We start from the raw sequence: 27,226 nt of genomic DNA, 5'->3' as shown, positions 1-27,226 counted from the left end.
TAGGTTTTGACTATGTTATTACATGCCTTCTGGCAGCATTTATCTGAAGAGACAGAAGAGATTCCCAAATAAACAACTTGCAGCAGTGGATAGGCCTTCTTTCCACTGCTGCCTGCAGTTGACTATAAATATCCTGAAGACAAATGGATTTAACATATAATAATATATACAGTCTGGAGAAGGGCTAGCTGGCTTAGCAGAGTGTTCTCGTAGTACAGCACTTTCCATCACTGGGGCTCCAGCTGTCTGCATGTGGAGAGAAGTTTGGCCCAGGATAAAAGTCATGAGTGTAGTCCCTCTCCCATGTGCCTGGCACTTTCTGCAGGGCTTTAACTAGTAGTGTGGAGTAGCTGGCTCTCTTTTCCATGGAGTTCCTCCTGTCCTTTCTCTGACAATAATGCTCTGTTGCATGTCAGACCTTTCTTTAAATTGTATCCAAGGCTGTTCAAGAGCAATTTATCCCTCTGTGTTTGCATGTTAGAAAGGAAAACCCATGAAAACTGTGCAGAGCTGCAGCATTTCTGGATATTGAAGTCATGCTTTAAGGGTCTTCTGGTTGAACTTGGTCTCCCTTGTGCTACACATATTAATGAACACGTTAAAGGGCAGGGGTTGTGCAAATTGCACAGTCAAAAGTGAGAGGGAGAACTGTTACAAAATATGTGCCCTGATTTACCATAAGTGATCTGACCAAAGTGCTTCTGTCTGTTAAGAACACAGCATCAAATCTGCTTTGATTGCTACCTGTGTCCTAAAAGTGAGGTCAGTTTTGCTCCTACATAATACACAGCTTGGCTGGTTTTGTCTTGTGCAAGCATGTTGGGCAGGGAAATGACCTTGCAGGAGATGTCCAGTGTTCTCCAGCCCTTCAGAGAAGTGACAGAATCAGTAATTTGGTGGGACCATAGCAGTGGCTCTTGCCTTACACTCCTTGGGGCTAATTAAGGTCAGTGTGCATCAGGAAAAAATTTCACCATTCCAAAACAGTGTACAACATCAGGGTTTCTGGAATGTGCAGCTGTCCTGGCACACTGAGGGATAACTTCTCATGGGAAAAGGTGGGGAGGAAATATGAGATGAGGAAATTTAATTCCTACCTCTTCCCCAGAAGAGCATGGCTCTGAGGGGGATTGCGGATGAGGCGAGAGGTTAAATTGGGTTGGGTATGAGCTTGGGAAATGCTTTTGAAAAGGAATGCATGTTCTCTAGCATGCCTGTGGTGACTGTATTTGCCACAGAATAAACTGACAAGCCTGGCACAAGGCAATGTTTTTTCAAGTCAGTGTTACTGTGTGCAAGGTGCAAAATCCATATTTTGCCTTCCTCCTAAATTTTTTCCAGTGTTCACTTCTCTGAGATCTGGTAGTCTCATGGAGTGGATGATGGGGATGGGCAGGGGAGTTAAAAAAAACCACAAACATTTAAATATTGAGAAATCAAAAAGTTGGTAACTGACCTGCCAACGCAGACAATAGTTGTGAATTGTTTGCAGCATGTGGGTGAGGTGAATACCTGGCAAGGGTCACAAAGCTGATCGTCAATCATGTGAGTGAGGGGCCCTGTGCACAGGAGAACATGGTAAAGGAGTGGAAGTAGTCACCCCAGTCTATGAACCATCCCCTAAAGCTGCTGCTGCTTGGTGCCTGCAGGCAGCTGGTGGCTCCAGCCTGTGGCTTTGGGTTGTTCTGGACTTTGCAGGAGGCTAGAGAGTGGTTACACTTGGGTTTACTGGAGATTCAGGCAAATCCAAGGAAGTGGCAGCTGAGCTTTACTGAGAAATGTTAATCAGCATTTCTTGGAAGCAGTAGACCAGAGAGTGCAGGTGTACTCCTCGATTTCCATGGAGTCAGAAGGCTTTGCCTGTCAGCTCTGTTGTAGTTGAGCCTTTTTTCTAATGGCATCTGTGCAGTTATGCTGCCACCCTCAGGGAAATATGTCTTCTGCATTCTTGCTACAAAACTAGTGTTGTCCAGCACTAAAGCTTACCTCCTTTTTCTTTAAACAAAGTGCATGCTGCCTGCTTTGCTCTTCTGGTCCCACTCAGCATTCTGGAATCTCATCCTTGCAAAGGGAGTTGGGCAGATGTCTCCAGCCCTAGCTGTGCCTAGTCTGGCTCTCAGTGGAGCAGCTTTGGGAAGAGGATGACAATGGCAGTTTGCTGTGGTTTCTTTAGGCTTAGGGAACACTGATGCCCACTTTAGATGGGGGAGAGGGTTCAGTTGATTGTTGGCATCTCTGTTGTCAGAAAACATCTTGTGTCTGAGGTGTGTTACTGTTCTGAGAGGATGTACTTACCCTTGAGTTTAATCTATCCTGTCCTTCCACTTTATCACTATCCAAATTCAGGTGGTGTAGGAGGCTTCCATGAGGGTAAAATGTCCTCTGCGATGAGTTTGGGCTGCTGTAGCCTACACTGTAATCACAAGCCGTCTCCCGTGAAGCTGTAGGCTCTATGCAAAGGTAGCCCTGAGGTTTAGTTTGCCTCCCAAGAAGGGAATGTGCAGTCCACCCTGACCCTGTTGCATCAATGGCAGCTGGCTTCCTATAGCTGAATTCTATTTTTTTCAGTCCATGAGCCTGTGAACTGTTCAGGCTCAGAGAAGCTGCTTGAGGTGTCTATCTTGTCTGCCATCCACAGCAAGAGAGAGCAAAGTGCAAGGAATCCTCCAGGCACCACATCCAATGTTTTCCTGGGCATTTTGCAGCAAAAGAGCAATGTTGGTGGTCAGTCTGCCTGTGAGACAAGAGGAAGCAGGATGCAGAATGGAGCACCTTCTCCTTCAATCAGCATTTCTGTGCTATGCCTGGGTTTAGCTTCTACTGGCTCAGCTTCTCACCCAGCAGAGAGCTGAAAGATGTTTACAGCTGCTACTTGTGGGGCTGCATAGCCCATGTTTCTGTTTGGGTAGGAAGGAAATGGATCCAGGCTGCAGGATCAACCCTGATATGAAACTAGCAGAATTCTTCTGTAACTGAGGTTCACAAGGGCTGGAATTGTTGCTCTGCAAAGACCCCCAGCTTCCTTCTCTTTTGGCTTGACCAACATCCTTTTCCTATTATCTTTTGCATGTTGCTTACTCTGCCAAAACCTGTGATAAGGGATCATCTTGCTCAGCTCCTTATGCAATTACAGTATCCAACGAATGTTTTGAGAACATGCTACTGGAGTTGCCCTTCCTGCAAGGGTAACACAAATGTTTATGGTACAGAAGAACAGAACATTCTCTGATAAGAGGGTGCTGTTACGAGCAAACCCCAAGTCCCTTGTGCTCTGTTATCACACCAGAGCAAGTGGATTCCCAATGTGTGTGTGTGTGTGTTGGGATTGCTGCTCGATAAGCCCGCTAGCAACAGATCGGCTGGTTTTACTCATAGGTAACAAACCTGCCAGTGGGGCCTTGTGTCTGAGCTTATTCATTTTGAACACAAGTGAAAAATGGCTCAATGTCACAGTGTGACAGCTTAGATCGGTACTAATTTACACTGCAGGTGGTTGTTGGTGTGTATTGCTATTTGATTGGACAGCAGTCAGACCGCATAGGAGATGTAAGTCAGCAGTCACACAAGTGAACGTGCCTTTCTTGAACTCTTGTGAGCAGCACACTCAAGCAACAAAAAACACATAGCAAAAGGAGTTTTTATAAACAATACAGCTGTGCTATTACTGGGTTTTACTCCTCCAGTTCTCTTCCCAAGTTGTTTGCACAAGCAGGAAAAGGGACATGGAGTAAAATAGCTGCTTGATCAGTTGTGAGAATGAAGACTGCTGCATTTGTCTTGATTTCAGAGATATGTTGATGGAGGGATTTCTGACAATTTGCCCCAATATGAGCTGAAGAACACAATCACGGTGTCTCCTTTCTCGGGAGAGAGCGATATCTGCCCACGGGACAGTTCCACAAATATGCACGAGCTGAGAGTCACCAATACAAGCATCCAGTTCAACCTTCGCAACCTCTACCGCCTCTCAAAGGCCCTGTTTCCTCCTGAGCCACAGGTGAGTGAGTTTCCTGGCCACACCAGAACTTGGGGATCACAGTTCTTGGGCACTGGCTATACTGTGTGCACTTTGGCAGGAGAAGATTGCAGACACTGTTAGCTTTGTATCTTGTGCTTTGTCTTTAATCTCGACATTACCAGCCCAATGACTTGCTAAACCTTGAGCACAGGGTTTGTCTTCATTTTCTACTTGAATATCTAGAATTCAGGTGGTAGCAGTTGCTTGGACAATATTCCTATGTTGCTCTCTCTAGAGTAGTAATTGCCTGGAAACCAGGTTCACTGTAAACAAAGATGTATTAGCCATCAGAACCAATGTGCACTTCAGTGTGTTAAGGTAAGGGTGGAGCTGCCAGTATGAAGCCTTTCTACTGTATCAGTGTAGCAAGTGGCACTGCAAACTTTGTGTACTTCTGAGAAGATGCAAGTGCCAGATAGCCCTGACATTTGGACTTAATAAGCATGCATTCATGTGCTGAATGACTTGGGCAAGTTTTTTCCACCCCCTTTCTAGTGTTAGCTGGCTTTATCTGCAAACGCAATGGCCCTTCCTGGCACCTGCAGGGAAGTATTCTGGGCTGCTTGTCAGTGTGACTGCCTGAAGGATGCCCACAGCAGCATCAGCTGTAGATGGGGCAATGAGGTAGCTGCAACTCTGTGCCCTCACTTAAGTAGGACTCTAGGTGTCCCCATCTAAATTGTCCTATGTTCCCATAGCCAATATATTGATACTATACCTCCCATTCCTGCTCAAAGCCTGAGCAAGGCTGGCAAGAATGATACTTGTCCTTGGGATAGCTCAGGAGTCAGGACAATTCCTCTGAAGCCAGCATTGTGGTAGGTGTTTACTCAGCCAGTTTCCACGTGAAACTTTCCTTCCTCTGCCCACAGGTGCTGCGGGATATGTGCAAGCAGGGCTATCGAGATGCCCTGCACTTCCTGAAGAAGAATGGTAAGGCACTGGTTATTTGTAGGGTGCACTGACTTGCCTGTTCTGTGCCATACTTGGTGCTTTGGCTTTGAGAGTAGTTGATGGTGCATATGAAAGGAGGAAGGGAGGAACTGAACTGTCCCTCATATACTAGGGTATGGAATAATCCTTCAGGTAGGAGAGGTGGAGCGGTGACCTTTGCAGTTACCAACACAGTTGCTGGGCAGCAGTACCATTTGGAGCTCCTGCAGACACCCTGCTGCTCTCCGTGCGTGGCTGGGTCTGTGTGGTGCTGCCCGCAGTGCCGGACACTGGGGCGCTGCTCTCCTGCCTCCAGCCGCTGCGGCGCTGGGTGTGCGCCTGCTGCCACCTCGTGTCTGTGGGCAGTGATGCGGACCGGGATAACTGGGATTGCACTGCAAGAGGGAAATCTTGCATGCAAGATGGGCGAGTGGCAGATTATAGCAACAAAACTCTGCCACCTGCGGAACTTAAAGGGGAAATGTGAGAACTTGTGATGGGGAAGGAGAGAATGAATTTAAATTAGCAAGGTTTGTATCTCCTTGTGGTAAGCATTACAAGAGATGCAAACTAAAGAGGCTGGGCATGACCTCAGCCTGAGGGGAGTTAGGCTGAAGCAAGGACTGACACTCTAAAGGCAGGGCAGCTGGTTTGTGTCATCCTTACAGTATAACTTCTCTTCTCAGGTCTCCTTCATCGTCCAAGTCCTGCCCGTCCTCTCCTTGCCATAGAAGCACCTCCAGAAGACAAGAAAGAGGAAGAAACAGAAGCTGAGGACCAACTAGAGGACAACACTGCCCTTGCTGTTGTTGAAGAGCATATCTTTGAACACTTGCCTCCCAGACTGAACCAAGGTATGATTCAAAGGGAGAGATTACAGGTAATCTTCCTGTGCTGCCTGGTCTGCCTCAGAAGATTACTGGGATGTATGGTTATTGTGTACAGCTGGGGTTAGTCATGCCCAGGAATTGAAATGACACCTACTGAGGGTTAGATGGATTGGGGGTCTTGGATAAAGTTGTGGCTCATACTGGACTGGGAGAGGTTGATTCGTTTGACAGTGTTCTGCATGGTAAGGAGAGGAGAGGGTCTTGCTGCTTACTTCTTTAGAGTCTTATAAAGGTGAAAGCTGCTGGTTTTAGCTGTGCTCAGGGAATTACTAACCCTGAGTAAGACTTTCTTAGAAGTGGGGGTTAGCTGCCTCAGGCTGAGTAACTTCTGAGGTATGACAAGAAAAGATTGTCCCACTGGGGATATTCAGCCATGTTTTCTTCTGCGTTCAGCTCTCATGGAGGCTTGTGCTGAAAGAAGAAGTTTCTTGACTGGCCTGAGCAACATGCTGCCTGTGCGTGTGGCCACAGCCATGATGGTCCCCTACATGCTGCCTCTGGAGTCTGCAGTTTCCTTCACTGTCAGGTGAGCCTTGGGCTGGTCCCTCAGTGGTGCTCTTCCCAGTGCAGACAAGTATTTCATGTAGTTGTAGTGTTTGGCCAGAGTGGGATTCTCTCTAATTCTGCACTGCTGGTGTTCCTGGGGAGGAAGCTCTTGACATTTACCAGATACGACTAAAAAAACCAACCAACCAAACCCTCACAAAACCAGAAAAACAAAGAACCCCAAGCTTTTCCTATCTTCCTATGTCATTTAGTTACAGGCACTACTTCCAGCTTGAAGGAAGATTGCTGTGTGCTAGAACTTGCCCCAGAAAATGGTGATAACTTTTTGAGCCTTAAGTGAGACTTTGGAGCTAGTGCTCTTTTAATCATATTCCCTTGCGTGGCCCAGCTAATGGTTGTCTCCTGTCTCTTTACAGGTTGCTTGAATGGCTTCCAGATATCCCTGAGGATATAAGATGGATGAGGGAGCAGATGACAGAAATCTGCAACTATCTTGTGAAGAAAGCCAAGAAGAAACTGGGCAGCCATCTTTCAGCCAGGTATGGCTGCTTTTCTTCACAGCACTGTTCTCGAGGAGCCCTTTCTTTCCCCTTACACCTTTGAATTCTAGAGACTCTATTCCACTGGAACAGAGCAAATAAGGCACAAATAGACCAGAAGGATTTAGCACTTAGACTGAAATGCAAATCTGGTCTGTGGTTCCTTGGCTTCTTTAACTGTTAGATAGACTCAGCACATGGTCCGTTTCCATAGTGCCATTATAGGAGACAAAGTCTACTTGTCCCCTATTATGGGGGACATTGTCTAAAGTAAGTCTGATTAAAACAGTATGCCAGCTTATTTCATGCTCCTTCTACAAGAGAGAGGTGCTTGTCTTTGTGACATTTGCTGGCCCAGGATCCCATGAAAGTTCTTTCCGAGAAGTACTTGTGTTCAAATGACTTCTTCTACCTCAATATCTCAGCCTGGTTTTTGTGGGGAAGGAATATGGTGGCCAGGGAACACAAAAGAGTTTCCAAATGAGACCGAGTGCTTTGGGCCTGTGTGTGTGCCTGTGCTTCTGGACTGAACTCCTGCAACAGCCCCTGGCTTGAGGCTGTGACAAGACTGTTGTGTGGATGAGGATAGAAAACTCACAGTAGCATTCAAGGGGTCCCAGCTGTGATTTGATCCTTTTGATCCTAGTACAAAGGTGTGATTCTTAGCCAAAAGAGTTCATGGTCTGAATAACTGAGAGATGTGAGGTGGGAAAATGGGCACACAGAGACTTCTCACTAAAATCATGTAGTCAGTTTAGTACAAAACAGCACTGTGGTACTGGCGCTCTAGTCTTGTGGCCTGCTCAAGTCTTCCCATGTACTGAGTCTCTGCATGTATTTGCCTTTCAGGCTTTACTACCACCTGGAGCTGGGAGGGCCCCAGAAGCTGCCGATTTCTCCTGCAGCGCCCTGTGGTGAAGCGCTGCCCATGTGGATGAGGAGCAACCGCTCGGTTTCCGACGTCATGATGAAGTGGGAGGAGTACCAGCGCCAGCTCATGCTGGGCTTGCTCTGCATCAACGTGGACATGCAAGCCTCCCTCTTCCCTCGGGAAGGGTTTCAGTTAAAGCTTCCACCTCTAGACTGTGCAAAAGAGTGCCTGCCACTCTTCTGAGCCTGCTGCTGTGAGGGGATGAGAGTGGGTGGGAAGGCGAATGGACATAGGGTGGGACCAGTCTCATCCCTCAGCAGCAGGCTGTCCCTTGCTCTCCAGTATGTTGCAAAGGGGATTTCCCCTGGATGGAGACTGGTGGAATTGACTGTAGCCATTTGTTGCCCACTTGGCCAAGCAAGGATCTTTGTGTTCAGAGCCATGCACAGGCTGATTCCTTGCTCTAGACTTGTGGTGAGGCCTGGCCATTGCCTGTGGCCAGGCTGATGCTGACCCAGCTGGGCTCTCCCACATAGTGCACTTTGAATTCCCACTGGCTTTTTACTGCCAAATAACCAGGATGTAGATGACGCTCTCAAGTTTATACAGCTTTTACCTCCCTTGGTTTTCCAGAGCATGTGTCTTGATTCCTCTCCTTAAATCATCTGACAGCCCTTAGTTCTTTGTGCTACTCAAAGATGAAGTAGCCTCTTGCCAAAACAATTTTTCTCATGGCTTTCAAATCTCCTCCAGACTTTCCTCTTTGCTGAAACCATGTCCTTTCCTCTCTCCGTTAATTGCATCCACACCAGAAGCTGGAGCTGGTCCTGCAGAAGACTACACTGCAACTGCAGAAGTGTAGAAAAGTTATGTATTTTCCCTGATTCATGTTGTCCTCATCTCTCCATTTTTGGTTGGGGTCCTCAGGGAACTACTGTGACTTGAACTGAGTGTTAAGTGATTGAGCTTATTTAAGGAAGTAATTTTGACAGATTTTTTTTTCCAGGGAAACGTGTTGAATTTGAGCCCCTATTCCTGACTCTATGAATGGAATTGGTGTGGGGTTGCCCTGGAAAAAGCTCAGCCAGCTATCTCAGGATCAACTTAGCAGCTGAAACAATATGAAGTGATTGTAGGAAGATGAGAATTGTGCAGGGCATGTTATTTTTGAGAGGCTAGTGGTGGAGTGTCATAGCAAGTGCTGGGGAAGTGGCTGCCTCTGACAGGGTCAGTTGGGCTTTGCTCCTTAAGGGGCTGTACAACTGAGGCAAATTCCAGGTGGGTGATACAGAATGGATCTCCTGCCAAACTGAGGCTTCTATCTCTCTTTTGCTCAGAAAGTTTAGTTGTTGAGGCTTTGGAGCGAGAAGGATTTAGGCTTATAGCTACACCAGAATCACAGCTTGCCTGTCTCGTGTTGTAGCTCAGAGGTCCTGCTCTGCAGCTAGCAATAGCAGGAGCATGAGAAGTGAAGGCTGTTGATGCAGATGCAGCCACTTGGAACTGGCTCCTCTTTGTCTTGCCCCTTAAAAGACCAGTGCTGTAGCAGAGCAGGACTCTTGAGGCACTGCCTTCTCTGCAGTGGTCTGGTTGTGGTTTGTGTGAGAAGTATGAACTCCCTGCTCTTCACAGGGTGAGATGTGGCTTCCTGTGGGGATTGCATAGATTTAAGCTTAGATCTTCGCACTCTGACAAACCCAGCTCCTGGTATCTTTTTCTGCTGCTTGTCTTGCTACATGAGGCGTCTTCTACCTCTTCTAGCACAAACAGTGTGCAATGGCCAAAGCAAACATATGCTGTCTTTGCTGGGGAGCAGGACAGGGTGTTGGAAGCTGATTATGTAGCCTATACACAGAATAGTTATTTTTAATAGACTCTGTTGTGCACCTTAGATTTAGAGAGGGAAAATAAACCCAGAAGTTGTGCTAATCACTGGAGAAAGTAGTACATCTTCATGAGCAGTGTGGGTGACAGGGTGGGTGCTGTTTCCTATGACCACAGTTGTGCGCTGGGCACGAGTTTGGTGTTTGTATGGAGATGAATAAGCATCAGGACTTTCCTGCAGTGGCTGTGCCAAGCTGGGAGGCAATGGAGTGGGCCTCTGCCCGGGAGGCAGTGCAAGAATTGAACTTGTGACTTAGATTGTCACCCCACTGCTTTGCTGGATGAAACTATGTAACACAAGGGCCTGTGTAGTTTAAAAAGCAGGCCTGCACTTATGCAGTCAGATTTAGTCTTAAGCTTTGCATAATTAAGTCAGTTAGGGAACAGGGAAGTCACTACAGGAAGAGAAAAAATTGGAGGATTCTGATATAATCAGGATAGATTATTCAATTACCAAACAAGTTGATCTTGTGATTGTTTAAAGCCCACAGGAATAAAATGGTAGATGCTAGTGAAAGTGAACCAGCAACAAGCTACTGTCACTTAGTGGGAGCATGATGAATTTGATGAAAATTGGAACTGAGAAAAGGTGGTCATTTTGTGGCTTGGTATGGGATTTCTTTTCTTTCACTGTTTTGGACTACCTTCTTGGGGGGAATGGCACATGCACAGCTACTTAGATTGCTAAATGCATATCTCTTGTCCCCAGTGCACACAGAGCAATTGGCAAGAACATAGAGATATTTAGTGGCAAGAAATTAGGGCATTTTGTCCAGAAACAAAACATATGAGAGGGGCAAAACTGCATAAGAAAAATCTTCTGTTTAGGAGCTGCTGCCCTTTTGACTCTTTTCTTTTTTTTCTTTTTCTTTTTTTTTTTTTTTTTTTTTTTGAGTTAATTTATGGGTGGAGAAAATGATGCAAGTATTTTTTTATCCCTTCTTCCTGGACTGGTAAAACCACTGAGTGATTATGTAAACCACTAAACTATGAAATAAAATACTCTTGGCAACAGAGTGTGCTAAGAAGTTGCAGCTTGGCACCCTTACCCCTTGCCTTTTGCATCAGAACTGACTGGGCTGGTGCTGACTGGGCTGATGCCACTGTCTTCCAGCGCTCTGATCCAGAAGGCTTGGGGATTTTGGTTCATGCATTTCAAGAGACTAACAGCTGTGCCTGGTAAAAGGCCTGAGTTTTGTTCTGTGTTTCACCTCATCTGTAGTTTAATTTATTGTATTAGCTTCTCCACGAGAAACTTTTGTACACTTCAAACTATAACCACAAATCAAAGCTTGGCTTTAAGAATAAAGGTCTAAATTTTCACAAGGAAATTCCTGTTCTCCGTATGCTAATTTGCAGGGTGTGAAGGATACTAGGAAAGTACCACTCTGTATTAACCCTTTCTTTGCCTGTTTTTATTCCCCAAGTGTTACAATGACTATTGTAGGCTTTATAGATTTGAGCTCTGATAAAGGAACTGCAGATCTGTTAAAAATACCTGAAACTAACCTCATTTTCCTTTTAAAAAGTTTTACCCATTTGCTTGAAATTCTTACTGCTTGTCCATTACACATTGCAAAGGATGAAGGAATTGGGGAAGATCTCCTTTCCCACTGCTGAAAAAGGGCTGTGTCAGCTTGTGAATAGCTTTTTGTTATGCAGTACTGCCTTGTCTAGATGAGACCCCACTCTTTTTGAAATCTCTGGAAACTTTGTGATAGGTTCTGGATTGGATATGGAGAGGTTTATGACAACAGTGCTCACTGGAACTGTTCAGCCCCTTGTTCTGTGTGTACCTCGTGGTGTGCAAAGTTATCTTCTGGGCAGCCATTGCTGATTAACTCTCACTTGCCAAGTCTGTAAGAGCAAGGTCATCCATGGCAGTCAGTCCATTCTGCTCCAGATTGTGTAGCTGGGCAGCCCAGCAGGGCTCTCCAGTGTATGGAGAGTGAGAGGTCAGGTTCCTGGACAAAAATTCATGTTGTAGTCCATGTCCATAAGTCCTTATAGCATTCACTGGATTCCTGCTGGAGTCCCAACCCTTGCTCTTTCCACTGTTTCACATAAAGGGTGTGTGCATTCAGGAATCCACTGTTTTTTCCTCCTTCCTGTGTTATTAATTGCTGCTTTTAACAAGGGTAATGGTGACCTTGTTGTGTATCTAACCAGCCCCTAACCTGTACAACACCATGGAGTTGTTTTGGGTACAACAGTCCATGCCTATGGCATGCTCTGTAACCCACAGGTAGTGTGTAATTGGTTTGGTTTGCTGCCTGCCCTACTGCTAATACTGTTGCAAGCTGTTTTTCAAGGGATAGGAGAAAATACTGACCACTATGTATAGGACCTAGGAATTGTTCTCTCATGGCTTCTTGGAAGGCTGTGTACCTGCAACACTCAGAGAATAAAAGAGAATCTGCTGTCTGCCAGCACTGGGGTGTCCCTAGTACTTTTATATTCCTCAGTGGTTTTATTAATTTATAAAAATTATCTAGTAATTCACTACTTCCTTGGAGAAAAGAGCTCTCACTTTTGCCAAAGCGGTTGTGGGGGAAATACCTGAAACTCTGTGTGTGTTTATTCTTTATGGGAATAAAACAATAGTAAATTTCTACTAAATATATGCCAGATGTGGTGGGTGGCAGGGCTGTCAAAGTCAGTGGGCCTTGCCAACAGTTTCCTCAAGCTCTTCTTAAATCAGTGAGAGAATGGACCACCTCACCTGGCTGCCATGTCAGCCAGCTTGTTTGTGCCAAACACGCTGTGCCTTTACAGTGGCCTCTGGCCTCCTGATCCTCTGGTGTCTGCCTTTCTGAGTGCGGCAGGACTCGCTCCCCTCTCCTCTCCCTCCTTCCTCTTGCCTGCTGGTGGGACATTGCTCCTTTTCCAACCTGCAGGTAGCTCCACTAGGACAGCCCCTAACTGCATCCACCTCACTTTTTGGATCCACATCAGCCCTCCTGCATAGGGAGGATGAAACTCTAGTTCCAAACAGAGGACTTGGAAATGTAACTTTGAAATAAATACCTCTCATTCTGGGGTTTTCTCTTGTTCTTGAAAACAGCGTCTAAAGCAGCACTTTGAGCTTTGTGTGTCCTGGGACTCCACTGCTGCCACTAAGTTTGAGAAGACCCTTAAGCACACAACACATGTGGAGGTCCTGTGGAAATTACTGGTGTCAGAGCAGCAACTAGACCAGCAATAGCATAACAAGTTATATATTTACGTGGCAATGTCACTAAGTAGTGTTCACAGTCACTTTAAAAGTTCAGTATTAAATTGTTGATGCTTTTTTTTTTCTTCCTGTTTCTATTTTCTAATGTTTTGCTGAAGAAAATGTAACTATTTATTTTGGCAGAAATATATCTTCCAATAAAAACTTTCTCAATATATTTACCTGGCTCTGGTAGGCTGCTTCTCTTGCTGTTTAAAAGTTTATTCAATATTTTTCGCATGTAATGTATGATGTGTGTTTGTTTTGCTAGGCCCAAGCCCATTCAAGTTCCTCTTGGGGTCAATATTTATCAGTACACAATAAAGGGGGCATTGATCTAGAGGTGCATTTTGGTCCAGTTCTGATTTACTCAACCCTAAATGCCCCAAGTGCTGTTAGCCTCTGTTTATTTGAGCTCTGTGGCAGACACGGGTTTCCAGGGGGAATTAAGCACCCTCTTGTGGGAATGGCAGGTGTTTGGCACCTGTGAAAGGGTTAGCTCACAAATCTGAAACTACTCCATTACTGGACCACCTCTTGAGGAAACTGACCCGTCTTTTAGAGGGTCTGTTTCCTCGCTGGTGAAATAGATGGTTCTGTTGTGTGTCTGCCTGTTACTGTTAGGACAGATACCGAGGTCTGCCCCGGTTACTCTCCAGCTGGAGCGCCTGGAAGCGTGGGAAGGCCGGGGCTTTCCTTGCTGCTGGGCACGGCGGGGCTGCGGAGCCGGGACAGGAGGCTCCCACAGGCTGGGGCTTGGCGCTGCCCGGCTCTGCAGGGCTCGGGCTCCTCTTTGTCCAGGCTTTTGACAGCCGCAAACTTTAGGAAGAAACTTTGTTGTGTGCTGCCACGTGACGGGGACAAGTGCTGTAATTAGCATTGTGGGGTGCACCTGGTAAAGCAAACAGCTTTCCTAACCTCCAGTACTGCACAATAACAAACTCCAGCCCGGTGCTGTTAATCGGTGAAACGCAAAAAGCCATAAAGTGGCGGCGAGCGGGGCTGGCTCCGCGGCGGTCCGGGCCCCGGGGGGTGCTGGGGGTGCTGGCTGTCCCTCGGGGCGGGGGCTGTGCCGCCTATCCTGAGGGGCCCGGCCCGGCCCCCGGTGCCGCCCGCCCGCCCGCGGCCCCGCTCATTTCCGGCCGGGCCGCCCCGGCGCCAGCGGCCGCTCCGCTCCCGCCAGGGCGGCCGCAGGTGCCGCTCCTCCCGCCGGGCCGGGCCAGGTAAGCGCCGTGCAGGCAGGCCGGGGCGGCGGTGCGGTGCTCCGGGCCGGTCCTCTCCCCGGGGCCGCTGCCGGCTCTGCCCGGCCGGGACCGCAGCCGAGCTGCTGGTCACCCTCGCCTCGCCGCCCCTCCTGCGGCTGTGGGGAGAGCACTGAGGGCCGGGGGGCCCTGCGCGCTGCGGGTCCTCGCCTGGCCGCAGCCACACGCCGGCCCCGTCCCCAGCTGCCGGAGGGCCCTCGGCGGTGGCGGACGGTGCGGAGCATCCACAGCATTCCTGTGCGCCGCTGCCTCCTCCCGCACACAGCGCTCCTGAGGCGGGGCTGCGGCCGTGCCGCGGCGTGGGGAGCGCTGCCCTGGTGGGGTCCGGCATGGGGTGATGCCTCTTTTGCCTTCTCTCCTATTCTGTCGCTGTGAAGCCTGCAGGTTCCTTTGATAAGTGGTCACGGAACTTTGGTCTTTCTTGCTGAACCTGAGTGGAGACCTTGTTATTTTCTTTTTTCCAACATCCTTTGTTCATGGAATATTCTTTCTTGCCGTGGTCCAGGCACTGCACCTTCTAAAGATGCTGCAGGTTCCTACAGTGGCTGTGTTGGTGCTGCTTCTCCTTCTCTGGAAGGAAAAAAGAACCAGCGCTTTCTCTCTCCTAAGACTGTGGCATATTTCTCTTTAATTTCTTGCACTCGTGGGATGCACTTCGGTGAATTTGTGTGTTGAACCTAAGTCCTTCCTGTAGGACTTCCTGAAAATAGCTGAGGGGAAGAGAGGTCAGCTGAGGGGAAAAGAGCCTCAGACACAGGGAGATGGCTGTGCTCAGGAACATCCTGAGGAGGCAGGATAATCCAAACACAGCTTACTTGTTTAGTTGTGACCTGCTGAGTTCTTGCTTATTCTGGTGGCTGTTCTGCATCACAGGGGGCTCAGAATACCTTAATTTCTCATTTGCCTTATGCAGGCTCAGGGACAGTTGTATCTTATTTTTCATGTTCTAGAGCTACATTTATTTCTGAGGATCTTCTAACCAGTTATATGTAGATTAATATATATATATATACACATGTACATTTGCTGAGGGCTATGGAAATTGCTTTTATTGACCAAACAGATAATCAGTTTGGTCTGTCCTTTCACTGTCCTGTTCAGGTGGTCCAGAGGAGGCTCTGAAAAGCTGCAGTGAGCTGGGGTGTCTCTTTGCCGGGACACCCTGCTCCACAGAGAGTGATGTGAGGCCTGAGATATAAAATTTTAGAATCCTTTATAAGATGGCATAAAATGTCTCTGAAGCTACCTTGCTGGGCTAAAACTATTCTCATTCCTTGGAGCATCACTCTTCTCTTGGCCTCTTGTGGCAAGCTACAGTGGGAGTATCCACTATACTCTGGAAAGTCTGCTTGGTTGTTTTGTCACCATCAGATAGGAAAATTTCTCCCCCACACCCCAATTTGATGCATCTGATTAACTGAGAGCCTCCTGTCTACTGACCTGAAGATGGTGCTGCAAAGGAGGGCTCCAAGTGGGGCTGTCTAGCAGCACACAGACAGTGCTGGGGAACTGCTGTTCCTCATGACTTTGCCTCAGAAAATGAACTAATGGGACTAGGACAATTGACAGCAACAGAAATCACATGGGCTCAGCTCTGTGCACAATGCTCTTCATGGTCAGAGAGCTTTAAGGAGATCAATCCCTATGTACGGCAAACTAGGTTTGGTTTCCATAATGCAGCTACTCGCTGTCTAAATATTTTTGATTTCATAAGGCTTCTCTGGAGACTGAATCCTCCCTCCTCTCCTCTCCTGCTTGCAGGAGCTTGTCTTGGATGTAAGGACAGTGACGAGAAACTTCAGCTGTAGCAAATGTGTCATCTTCCACTGAGTGGAGCAGCATCTCCCTCCTTCCTGCCAGATGCCTTGGCTTGTTATCCATGTAAAGTCTGGGGTGGAAATACTTGGTTTACTCTGTATGTCTGAATAATTTGCTGTCCTACCAGAACAGCAGAATTGCAACAATTAGCAAGAGCTTCTGTCTTTTGTCACTGTGTATCCTTGGAGGTACCCCTAGCCCAGCAGCTTGAAAGGGAGGTGCTGTGGATGTCCTGATTGACCCTCTTAATATTTTCCTAGCAATGTTCTCTTTTCCTCATCCTGCATCCCTAGCCTTTAATTTCTTGGCTGATGCTGAGAAGAATTTCCCTCTGCATGGCCCTAATGCACATTTTGCTAAGCAAACCTGACCTCTGCAGCTGTGCAAGGAGCACTGGGGTGGATCTACTAAGTATTCCCATGGGCTTCTGCTGTGGCAAGGAACACCAGGTGCTCCCCTCTGGCCACATGATCAAAAGGTTTGCCAACCCTAAGCTTTTATATACCACCAGCCACACATTAAAAAAACCAAACCATAAAATGACTTTTTTTTTTTTTTCCTTTTAAATCCCATTATTAATTTTATTTTTCCTGCTTATTTCTTAAAGATTTCTGGGTGTCTGTATAAGCTGCCAGGAATGCTTAAATCTCTGTGTTTCACCTGACTGCAGGACTTAGGTGCCTCAAGCATAATAACAAATATTGTGAGCTTCGGGAGAAGACAACACCCAAAGTAGAGGTGGGCTGTGGTCCTGTGGACTTTCAAATGAAGGCTGGAGCCACGCTGGGCTTTCCTGTGCTTAGTTCAGGTTGGAGTAACATGGCTGGGAAGCCTTGTGGACTTTTTAACCAAATGTTTGTGTGACAGAGCACTAAAGCAGCAACAAACACTGTCTTGTGCTCTCGGAGACTGTGGCTTCAATCATCTTTGTTTTGGAGGAAATGAGATTTGGTGCAACGCTTTGGAAGATTACAGTGTTCTTATCTGCTTGGCATAACTAGGGGAAAATCTGTCAAGTAAAAAGAGTGAGAGCAAGGAGGCTTGTAACATCCCTGCTTTCTATCCAGTGAAGTGTGTGATTGCAGTTAATTTAGCAGACATGTCATCTGAAGGAGGAGCTCTTGCCTTTGTTTCTGTACCTTCAGTCTCTGCTGGTACAAGACTTTGTATCATTGTTCTGCACCAGTTACTGCCCCATCTGTGTGGGAGGGACTGCCAGGTTCAGAAGGATTGTCTGAGGATTGAAAACCATGCAAGAAAGGCTTGTGTTGTTCTGGGGACGGCAGGAGAGCTCTGAAAATGTGCCTGGGAGCTGTGAGCCTCCTGAGATTTGCTGTGGAGCTCCAGCAGTGTGTGGACTTGGGGTGGCTTGAGCTTGTGTTGTTGGTAAGATCCTGGCAGGTGAGGTATCCTGGGCTGAGGCAGCCTGTGTTTCTGGAGAGATGAAACTGTGAATAAGGGGAAAGCTCTGAAGACCTATCCTACAGCTTTTTGAAAGAATTAACCTTTAGCACATGTGCTGGATGAAACTAAAGCAGTGCAGTAAAGACTTGAAAAAAGCCTAACTTTTGTAACTGTGCAATAAAGGTAACCTGTTTACTGCTTCCTCCTTCAAGCTCTTCCAGTGAATATCAGGCAGGATATCTGCAGACCTTTGGAGGAGTAGCTGTGTGGTGTTAAAAATAAAATTGCGGAATGTCTAAATATGTCATTTAGGCTATGGAAAGCAAACCTTGTGGGAAAACTTCAGCTATGTTTGGATATAGCTAGGTGAGTCAAGCCTCTGGAAAAGGAGACGGCAAACTTGCAGGCTAGCTGTAAACCCTTGGCTGAGCATGGTGGGAACTGGGCAGAGGTTCAAGTGCAGGGAGGCAGATCTAACACATCCCACAGGAACTTGGTGGCCCTCACTGTTACAGTAGCTGAATTTCTCTCCAATTTGTTCAGCATAACATCTATGAGTAAGAGTAATGCTTTTATCTGCCTAATTTCCCCCTCTTCTTCTCTCTGGAAAATGAAGAGGAGGAAACCAAGCTCATCTCCAGCTGGGAATTGAAGTGGTAGGTGACCTATAGGTTGACAGCATGACAAGATGTTGCAGTCTTATCTCCAACAAGACTTCTGCCTCCCTGTAAGCACTCCTTTGTTTCCTGGCAAGGAATAGTGGGGCTGTGTTGTGTCTAGGGAAGGTGAGTTGTGTGCCTGTGCTAGCACCTGAGCTGAAGTGGGGCAAGAAGTGTATGTATTGCTGAGCCTTGTTTTCCCCCCAGTCCTCGCTTGTGGACTGAATGCCCATTTTTTGTGGGGTGGGACAGGCAGGCCAGCAGAGCCATCTGCTCTGGGGTGAATTGCTGCAGGCTGAAGCTCCTGGCTCCTGCCCAGCTCCCCTCCTCAGCAGGTGCTGAGCATTTCCCAAGAAGAAAGACAAGCGTCATCATTGCTTAGATAAGATAAAGCATGACCAAAACCCTTGGCAGGTGTGGCTGGATGCTGACTGGAATTTGTGCAGCTCAGAGGAATAGCCAGACTCTTCAGCTGCAGGGAGGGTAGCAAAGCTTTTTTAAAATATGGAGACTTGATGCTGGAGCCCAACAGGGAAGGTGAGTGTAAGGGTGTGAGTGAAGGAACAGCCACCAGTAGCCCTGTGGGCAGAAGGGCATATGCTGTGTGTCCCTGTGCCTGTGTCCTGTGCAGACTCTGCTTGGATGTTGCTTCATGGCAGCTCCATCAGCTTGGTGCCCACCGAGCAGGGCTGTGTGGGTGACCTGGTGTCTAGCAGGGCTGAGAACCTCTTCAGCAGCAGTGTCTCTCTCTCTTCTCCTTTGGCTTTTGAAGTTGTGAGATATCTGTTGTCCTGAACTGTGTCCTTCTGTCTGAGATCATGAAAACTCAGAAAAAAGTTCAGATTTATTGGAGGGAGAAAGGACATGTGGGCGCTCTCACAAATGTCCGTGTTTCTTCTGTTGCACACTTTGTTCCTGTGCTTGAGAGCTGCTTTCCTTCTTCCTTATCCCCTTTTCCTCTTTAAGGAGTTTGCAAGATGCCTGATCTACCCTTCCTTTCTCCCAGACATGTAGCCAGAGGGGTAATCCTCTGCTCGGTAGAGGTGCTCAAACCCCTTTGGGTTGATGGATTTCCTATGGCACAAAGTCTCTTTCTATGCAAATCCTATGCTCACTCAAAGCTGCTAAATGCAAATAGACCACTTGTAGCTGTTCCCTCTTGAAGAGTGGTGTGGGCTTTATGCAAAGCATGGAAATGAGCCCTCAGGAGCTGGGAGAGCAGAGAAATACAGGGATTTGTGCTGGAGAAAGGGCAGCATGGCTGTAGTTCACCTGTTCCTGGACGTGTGAAGTGGGATACCAGGCAGGATATTTCAGTCTGTCAGCATCAAATAAATGAGTGTTTGTAGGAAGGGATTAACACCTGCTAGTTATGGGTGTGGAGGGCTTGATGGGCTATTGTCTCCCCTTTCTCCTTACCAAGTCCCTGCTGCATCCCAGTGCAGAATCTGTGCCGACTGTGATTTGGTGACTCAAGCCACTCTGACGCTTGGATCGCTTTCCTGTATTCAGGTTGGGCAAATAATGCTCAGACTGTAATCATGCTTGAGAGCTCTTGCTATTGCCCTAGATATGGGGAGCTGGAGTGATGCTTAGATTGGCTTAATCCAATTCGATCTGAAAATCCACTGCTCTGAACAATAAATGTTGCGTGTAGGGGGTGGTATTCAAGTGTCTTTACTAAATCAAAAACCTTTTAAGCATTGGTAGATGAAGCCTTTTTCTTTTCAATGTGTACCACGAAATACACAGGATATGCAGTATGGTTGAATTAGCATTACTATGGGAACCATAACTTTTTGTATTTCCTGGCCTTTATCCGTGTAACACTAAGGATTCATTAATGTGCCTCCAAAATGTGGGGTTTTGGGGGTGGTTTTTTTTGTGTGTTTTGTAAGCTTTTTTGTTGTGGTCAGTACTTAGAGAACGTTTATAAAGAACCCCAGGAGGAGATTAGAGATAGGACAGGGTGCAAGGTGCAGGAAAGCAGTTTGCTCCTTTTTGTGCTGTTCTAGCAGCATCCCAGCCAAAATCATGGGGCACTGTCAAGCAGGACTTCTGCAGCAATGGTGAACAAAATGGTGAGTAAACTGCTGCTTGGAGGCAGATACCTCATTTGGTATGGGTTTGTTTGGTTTTATTGGGGTTTTTGCCACAGCTGCTCTGTTAGGGCTTGCTCCAGGGAATTTGGGGTCCTGCAGCTGAGGCAAAGCTGAGCCTGTGAGGAATGGAAAGGTGATCATGCCCTCTGCTAGAACAGATTCCTCCCAGATGGCTCAGGGGAACTCTCTGGCCCTGTTAAATCTCTACTAAAGACAATTGCGATTGTTTGTAGTAGGCTTCATGTCCATTTTTTAGTCTGGTTTTGAAATAAGCATCCTAAAATAATAGGGAAGGATCTGTCTTTGCCTTCTGCAGGTTCCATTCACTTGCTGCTGAGAGAATGGGGCTGTTTGGAACTCCTCTCTTTCCAGATTGATGAGGTCTCTGCTGTTCAGACACCAGCTGGAGGCTTCTCAGGGGAAATTTGGTGTAAGAGGGGGTTTTCCTCTCTGTAGAGGGTAGGCTTGCCTGCTCATGATTTGTATGGTGAGGCTTGTTTCCTGGGCAAAAGAGGCATTTGGAGTAGGGGGTGAGAAAAGGGCACAAAACCTTACCAGCTGATAAAGAGCCAGCCTGCCTGGTCTTAACACTTTCCTTTTTGTCTTTCCTTTGTCACCTTTCCTGAAAAGACCTCAGGCTTAACCAGTAGGACCTGACGCAGCTGAGAGCATCTTTGTGCTGCCTGGAGACTCTGGAGCTGCCACTGAGCGACAAATCCCCATCAGCATCTCCAGCTGTCAGCAGGCAGGCATGGCTTTGCTTCCTTTTGGGGATGCTGTGACATAGAGTGGTGCTCTGTCAGTGGCAGGACAGAGGGTGGCATTTCTGGTTGCTGCAGTGAGACAGTCCTGGGATGTGCACCCCACCCCTGGTGTGTGTTTTATGATGCTTTGGAAACATGCTCCTTGTCCTGTCATTTTATGCTTTGCGTCTCTTTTCCTGAGTTCTTTGTGCTTCTCTTTGTGACACAGGTTGCCAGCCTTGTAAAACTGGAGTTAAACTTGAGGCAGGATTCACAGGGGTAGTTTCCAGCCCTTGCCTGGTGGAAATTGGTTGGGGGTAAGGCAGAAAGCTAAGTAGAAACACAGCTAGAATTTCTCAGGGAAGGTAAGTTCAATGTGGGATGAGGGATCATCTGCTTTTGAAATTACACCTTCTTCCCCTCTTGCTTAAGGCAGCCCAGAAAGCCCTTCTCCCTCGCAGCTGTGCATAAGGTGGGATTACCAGGAATTTACCTTGGAAGCTCCGGGGCAGGTTTTCTTGTGCTGCCCTCTGAACCGAGGACTAGGAGGCTGTGTTGGAAAGGGGCTGAGATGCAGAGGGAGCGGTGCAGACCACACCTCCTGGCTTGGACCGGCTCTGATCCTCTATTTACAGTGGCGGTGTTCCTTCCCCGCTAGCTTTTGCTGTGGAACACACTGCTGCTTCCAGGGAAGGGGAGCAACACTGTCCTGCTGCTCCAGGTATCTGGGGACACCTGCAGAGAGACAAACTGGGGTGGAGGGGAGGGAAGAACGTCTCTCATTTGGGCAAAGAATTGTTTTAGCAGGAAGTCTGGACGAGTTTGTGAGTTGCTCTGTCTCAGCAGTTTCTCCCTAGGAATTTTCTGTTCCGACTTCCTGCTTTTGCTTTAAAGCAGCAGAGTGGAGCTCACTGAGTGCAGTGGCATTGTATATCACTGCAAAAACCAGTTGTTAGTCCTGTGACAGAGGAAGGAAAATTTATTGATTGGTTTTCAAGAGCTGGGGGTGTTTAATTAATTAATGCTTCAGTTTGGATCACTCGAGGTCTTTGCAAATGTCGAATTGAAGAAACTTGGTCTCAGTTCTGATGTGGTTCTGAGACATGCTTAACTGATTCTAGTGACTTACTGATTTGGAAAGTTGCTGATTTGGAGTAATAGCTGAATATTAGAATGTGTGAGATTGTGGGATGTTTTTAAATCATTTTTTAAAAGAAATGGCTATCTTGAGCTGGTCTGACTAAGGTTTTTCCACTATATGCTTTCTGAAGACAACTAGAAATTTTTCTTTAAAAGCATTTGACAGGAAATTTCCCACTATCTCTCATAAACATAGCTATTCCCCTATTCTCCTCCACCCTCTTTTGTAATCCCACGTCATTGTTCCTGCTGTGGGCTTCTGACTCAGTGACAGATTTTGTCAAAGACAGGAATATCCCCCCAACCCCACAGTGATTTTACTTTTTCTAGAACAGTGTTACACACGGAACAAAAGCACCTCTCAAACAGCATCTGCTTCCAACTTTGCTTCAAGTGCTGTTACTTGCTTTGATTGCTCTTTGCACTAAGCTGTGCCTGGTATGCCAGGAACAGGTGCCCTTCACATGCCAGTATTATCCTGCTTTGTGGAGGAGAAGCTCGAGGCTTGTGGCTGCTCAAAACATTCTCTAGTTTTCTGTCTTGTAGAAGTCTGAGGCTTTTACTACTTTGTTGTGATTGTCCCCTCTGAATGAGAAAAGAAGAGGATATTTCTGGTATCTTGTACTAGATCCTGGAATTCTTGCACATTCAGATCGACCCTTTCTTCTTTTGGGAGGGGGAGTGATGGTATTTGGATTCAAGACTTTACCTGTGCTCCCCTCAATGATCTGACAGCCAGGCAGTGTCTCTGCTCAGGGCATGGACTTCACCCTTTTCTAGTGCATAGGTTACACTGGCATTTCAGGAGCGGTGTTCTGCACAGCATAGTCAACACCTCCTGAGCTCATAGGAAGGAATGAATTTTTACCTTTACCTTACTCTTGGCAAGAGGTGAGAGGTAACCAAGTGTCACACACGTGTGCATAGGGCAGTTTTCCTCTCTGGGAGGCAGAGAATGGGTTAATCATCTTCTTGAAAATTGGCTTCACCCACCTGCCTCAGCTCTGTTTGTTGTTCTAACTACATTTGCAGAAAGGTCAAACTGTCCATGCATCCCTCCTGGGCAAAACCAATACAGCATCAGCTAGAGAGATACTTGTACAGGGAGCTGTGGTGCCTAAAATCCTATCCATACTCATTCCTACTTATAAATATTTGCAAACCTTTTTTGTTTTTTAAGTGCATCTTGCAAGTTCAGAACAGTGAAATAAAGCTTTTCCTGCTGATCCCATCACTAAGACATAGCCTAGAAAATATTATGGGGGTACAATAGTGGTGTCCAGCTCTCAAAATATTGGAGGAGAACTTCTTGGTATGAGGAAAATATGCTTGAATTTCTTGCATCCCCTCAGCAGTTGTATCCAGCCCTCTGGGTAAGGAGGTTTCAGGTTCTGCAGAGAACTTGTTGTCTCAGCTGGAGAAGAATTCACTGTTTACCACATGTATTCAGTAAACAATGTGAATGTTTTACCAAAAAGAAGTTTTTCCTTTGAAAGGGGGAAGGAGAAGAGGACTGGGCAGTCTGATGTTGTGGTTTGATATTGTATCTGTGCATGCTGGGAGAGCAATCCAAGGACAACATAAGGCTATGAATTTTTCTTTGTGTGAGGCCAATTTCAAGACAAAGGATCTTGATCAACAAAGGTGAGGCTCTGGCGCACTTCTCTGAGCTCACACCTGTGGTAGTCCAGGTGAGATGGCATTGTCACAGGACTTTTAGCCTTGGTACAAAGAGGGCACTGAAGTGGCTGAGGAAAACTTGCAGCTGGCCAGGAAGGACCTGTGCTCAAGTCAGTGGGTGGCTGTTGGGAAATTTAATGAAGAAGTGGCAAAACAAAATTGGGAATCACCTGGAGGAAGCCATGAACACTTTTCTTGTTCAGCATCCTGAGGCTGGGTGGCAGAAAGCTCATCCTCCATGAAGCAAAACCAGATGTTTCTCTCTCTTACAACAGAGGTAAAAACTACTAAAATAAGCCTAGAAGAATGTGACTGACTTAAACAGTGACTCTGCTGGGTGAGGATGCATATGTAACAGCAGCCCAGGAGGGATCCTGCTGAGGCCAGACCAGGTGTGAGGTTGTCATGGAGAGATTCAGCTTCTTATTGGCAAGGAAAATCTTTGTTCTGGTATGACATAGGCAGCTAGAATCTGAGGATTCAAAGGAAGAACTGAGTGGATTTCTGTATCCATGGGGCCCATGACAGTTGTGGGGAGAAGCCTGGCCTTTGGCTGTTGAAGTACCAAGTCTAGTTCATGAGACTTTTTGCTGGTGAAAATGCAGCAAATGCTGTGTTTCTTTGGGTTGAAGATTCCATGTACTTTGAGGGGGGTTTGTGCAGATGTGAGAGCAGCCTATATTCATGTTGAGGAACGGGCTGAGCCAGCCCTGTGTCTCCTACAGGAGCTAATGACTGATGCTTTCATCTTCCCAGCATAAAAATGGGATGATACTCTCCTAGGACACTCTTTTAGCTATTTGTGGAAAAGAAAATTTTCCCCAAACCAGCTATTTTTTGTAATAGTCTTTCAAGGACAAACTCAGAGCAGAACAAAACAGCCGCTTCTGCAGCTCATGAAATGCCAGTGACATTCTCAGCATCTCATGAGTGTGTCTTATTTGACACACTCAAAGGCTTCACAGAGAAATGATTCCTCCTGTTTGATGTGCAAGTACCATCACCAGTTTAATCTGAGGCTCCTGGATTCTTTTCTTAAAGGTAGCAGTGACTGAATTCTTCACCATCTCTGCCATTCAGGAATTGGTTACACAGACAACTCCACAATGCACAAATTTTAGCATTTGAAGCTTTGTCTATCCTTTAGAATATTTTATCCATTTATTGAGCAAAAGGCTGCTTCTGCATATTTTTGCCTTAGACAACTTCAAGAACACTGATGAAATGTGTCTGGCCCTCCAGTAGGAGAGGACTGAGCTGTGCCTGCTTTCATCCTGAGTTTTTGTCTGCAGGACACCAAGGGTGGTTGCATTCCTGAGGGCTGGGGAAGAGCCTCATGTACCTGGTGCCTCTGCTGCGTGCAGGGTGTGAAACGAGTCTCCTCAGCAGCCTTTCTCCTGATGTGTCCCTGCTGAGCTGCAGCAGCTCAGGTCCTTTTTAGCTCGATGACACCTTAGCTGTTCAGTAAAAGGTGGCATAAGCCCAGCAGAAGGGTGCTGAATCCTGGTTGTTGTCTCTGATACAACCTGCTCTGCATGCAAGTGCTCCCTTCTCTAAAGGGACAGGTAAGGCAGGAGGGAGTTGCCACTCATGTTCCATTAAATGAGCTGAGGTTCTGACGTGGATTTATGTAATTTCTTGAAGAGCTTTAAATGCCAGATTAAGTTTGGATCTTGTCTTCCTTATGGAGCATTCCTACCTGCCTCAACAACCCCTGGAAAAGAGAAGTAGAAGAGTGCAGGGATCTCCTTAGCCTGGGCTCTCAGTGCTCAGTTTTTACTTTGAATCAAAAATGATCCAGTGTATCTGATGTCAAACGCCAAGTCCTCTGTCTTCTATCCTCTTTTTCCCTCATCTAGACTGGCAAATAAAGTTTCTTTGCCTCTTGCCTACCTGCCTGGTCTGTAGGTATCTCCCACAGAGCACATATTCTGTTGTCAACATACTTGGTGTTAGGCATGATCTAATTTCTGATTGCTGAACTCCAAGCAGCATCTACCTCCAACTTCACAGCTCAGTGCTGTGGTGTTAGTGGTGTTCAGCTAATGCTGCAGTATATAAGTTGATTCCTTATGTGATGTAATGATTTGTTCTGGCTCTTTAGAGAAAAGTTTCAGGAAACCTGTTAGTCTTTATAAAGTAAAGGAAGCTGTTGTTATTTGTCATGTCTTATTGCAGGCATGCTCTTTATTTTCTGAGAAATCAGCTGTGTGCTAGTCACACTGACAGATCCAAGATCATTAGCTGTTTATGGAAAAAATGTGCTTTGGATTTTCTTTTTAATTGCTGGGAATTAACTCTTGGCCCAAATATTATTAGAGGAAAAACTGATGCTTTCTCTCTCCATTCCCAAAGCAAAACAACCCAGCAAAGCCAAAAGCCCAATTAGTAGGAGAGGTTCCAGTGCAAACACTCTCCCTCACTGTTTGCTGTGCCAATGCTGTGGCAGTGTGAGAGAGCTGCAAAATGCCGCTAGCTGGTGGTGCCAAAGCTGGGGCGCAGCACGAGGGTGTGATGGAGGATTTGTGGCAATTTCTGGGGTGAAGGATGTTGTTTTGGGATGCTGTAGATACCTATCTGTGTTCCAGACTGCTTATGTTGATAGTTGTTGGCACAGTCGGTGGTTTCTGTTGTGCTGTGGAATCGGGAAGCATGAGTGAGTGCAGATTTAACAAGTTTATTTGTTCACCTCTTGAAATGGAAAAAGAGAACCATTACCACTCTCAGGTTGCTTGGTGATAAGACCTAGAGTCTGAATCAAACAACTTTCCCCATGGCAAGATTTTTTTAGCAAAGATCAAGAAGTTGATAATGAAGTTGATAATTGCTCTTTGATGATCTTTGGTAAGGAAAATAGTGAATTGCAGCAGAGCCTCTTTTTAAGTTGCTATTCAGAATGACAAAGGCTCTTGAATCTGTGGTGTTTCTGGGATGTACCTCGGTATCCTACTGGCATATCCCACGATGAAGTCATCCAAGATATGGCAGTAGGGGTTAGATCATGGCTTTCAGGCTAGGCTAATCCCCTGCTGAATAAACAACACAAAGGTTCCTGGATTTGTTCCTGTTTCCTTAAAGGGATACAGTCAAGTGCAGGCAATAAAAAGAGAGAGAGTAAAGTGTAGCTCTAGATATGAACACCTGATTTCAGGCTTTCTGCTCAGGGTGTGTATGGGTTTCTTAGGCGTTTTTAAAGAAAAGAACTTTCACAAAACAATTGATGTTTTTCTCATTTTTCAGTGTATTTCTTTTCCTGCCATTCCCTTTGGGAAGGGAGAACCCAACAACCACCCAAACAAATTCCAAACAACGGAAACAAATTTTCTAGAGAAGGGAAACAGCAAAATTAATTTTGAACAAAGTACATTAGAGAAATAACTACTTTCTTTTTGTCCTTCTCCCAGCCTTTTCAGGCTGAGCCTTGGCAGAGCCTTTCATCAAGTGAGTACCCAAGTCCTTTGGGCAGCTTTTGGAAATTCAGCATCTGTGGAAGCCTGTTTGTCACAACAAAAGTCAGTGACTTTCCCTGGCAAGATTTCTGCTCTACCTTCACCTGGTCAGT

General features: G+C 46.5%; 2 protein-coding genes across 6 annotated transcripts in view; both read left to right on the top strand.

Moving 5' to 3' along the window:
- PNPLA2 (patatin like domain 2, triacylglycerol lipase) overlaps positions 1 to 13,034 on the top strand; it is a 31,853-nt gene extending 18,819 nt beyond the window's left edge. Inside the window, exons 4-9 of one of the 2 annotated variants that reach the window (XM_072929351.1) lie at positions 3,788 to 3,997; positions 4,891 to 4,951; positions 5,638 to 5,805; positions 6,235 to 6,367; positions 6,765 to 6,887; positions 7,737 to 13,034. In XM_072929351.1, the coding sequence (XP_072785452.1) occupies positions 3,788 to 3,997; positions 4,891 to 4,951; positions 5,638 to 5,805; positions 6,235 to 6,367; positions 6,765 to 6,887; positions 7,737 to 8,001 (960 nt within the window). In that variant the 3' untranslated portion in view covers positions 8,002 to 13,034. 2 annotated transcript variants of the gene reach the window in all.
- Positions 13,035 to 13,966: 932 nt separating this feature from the next.
- Positions 13,967 to 27,226, top strand: part of CRACR2B (calcium release activated channel regulator 2B) — a 46,234-nt gene continuing 32,974 nt past the window's right edge. Inside the window, exons 1-2 of one of the 4 annotated variants that reach the window (XM_072929811.1) lie at positions 21,508 to 21,565; positions 27,069 to 27,220. The gene's annotated coding sequence lies outside the window, so the exon portion shown is untranslated. Of the gene's footprint in view, positions 14,080 to 21,480; positions 21,566 to 27,068; positions 27,221 to 27,226 lie in introns of those variants that run through there. The other 3 variants (XM_072929810.1, XM_072929809.1, XM_072929813.1) reach the window with 3 other exon arrangements.

Source organism: Taeniopygia guttata, chromosome 5 (genome assembly GCF_048771995.1).
Source record: "Taeniopygia guttata chromosome 5, bTaeGut7.mat, whole genome shotgun sequence".
Classification (NCBI taxonomy): domain Eukaryota; kingdom Metazoa; phylum Chordata; class Aves; order Passeriformes; family Estrildidae; genus Taeniopygia; species Taeniopygia guttata.
This window is presented reverse-complemented; position numbering and strand designations above follow the sequence as displayed.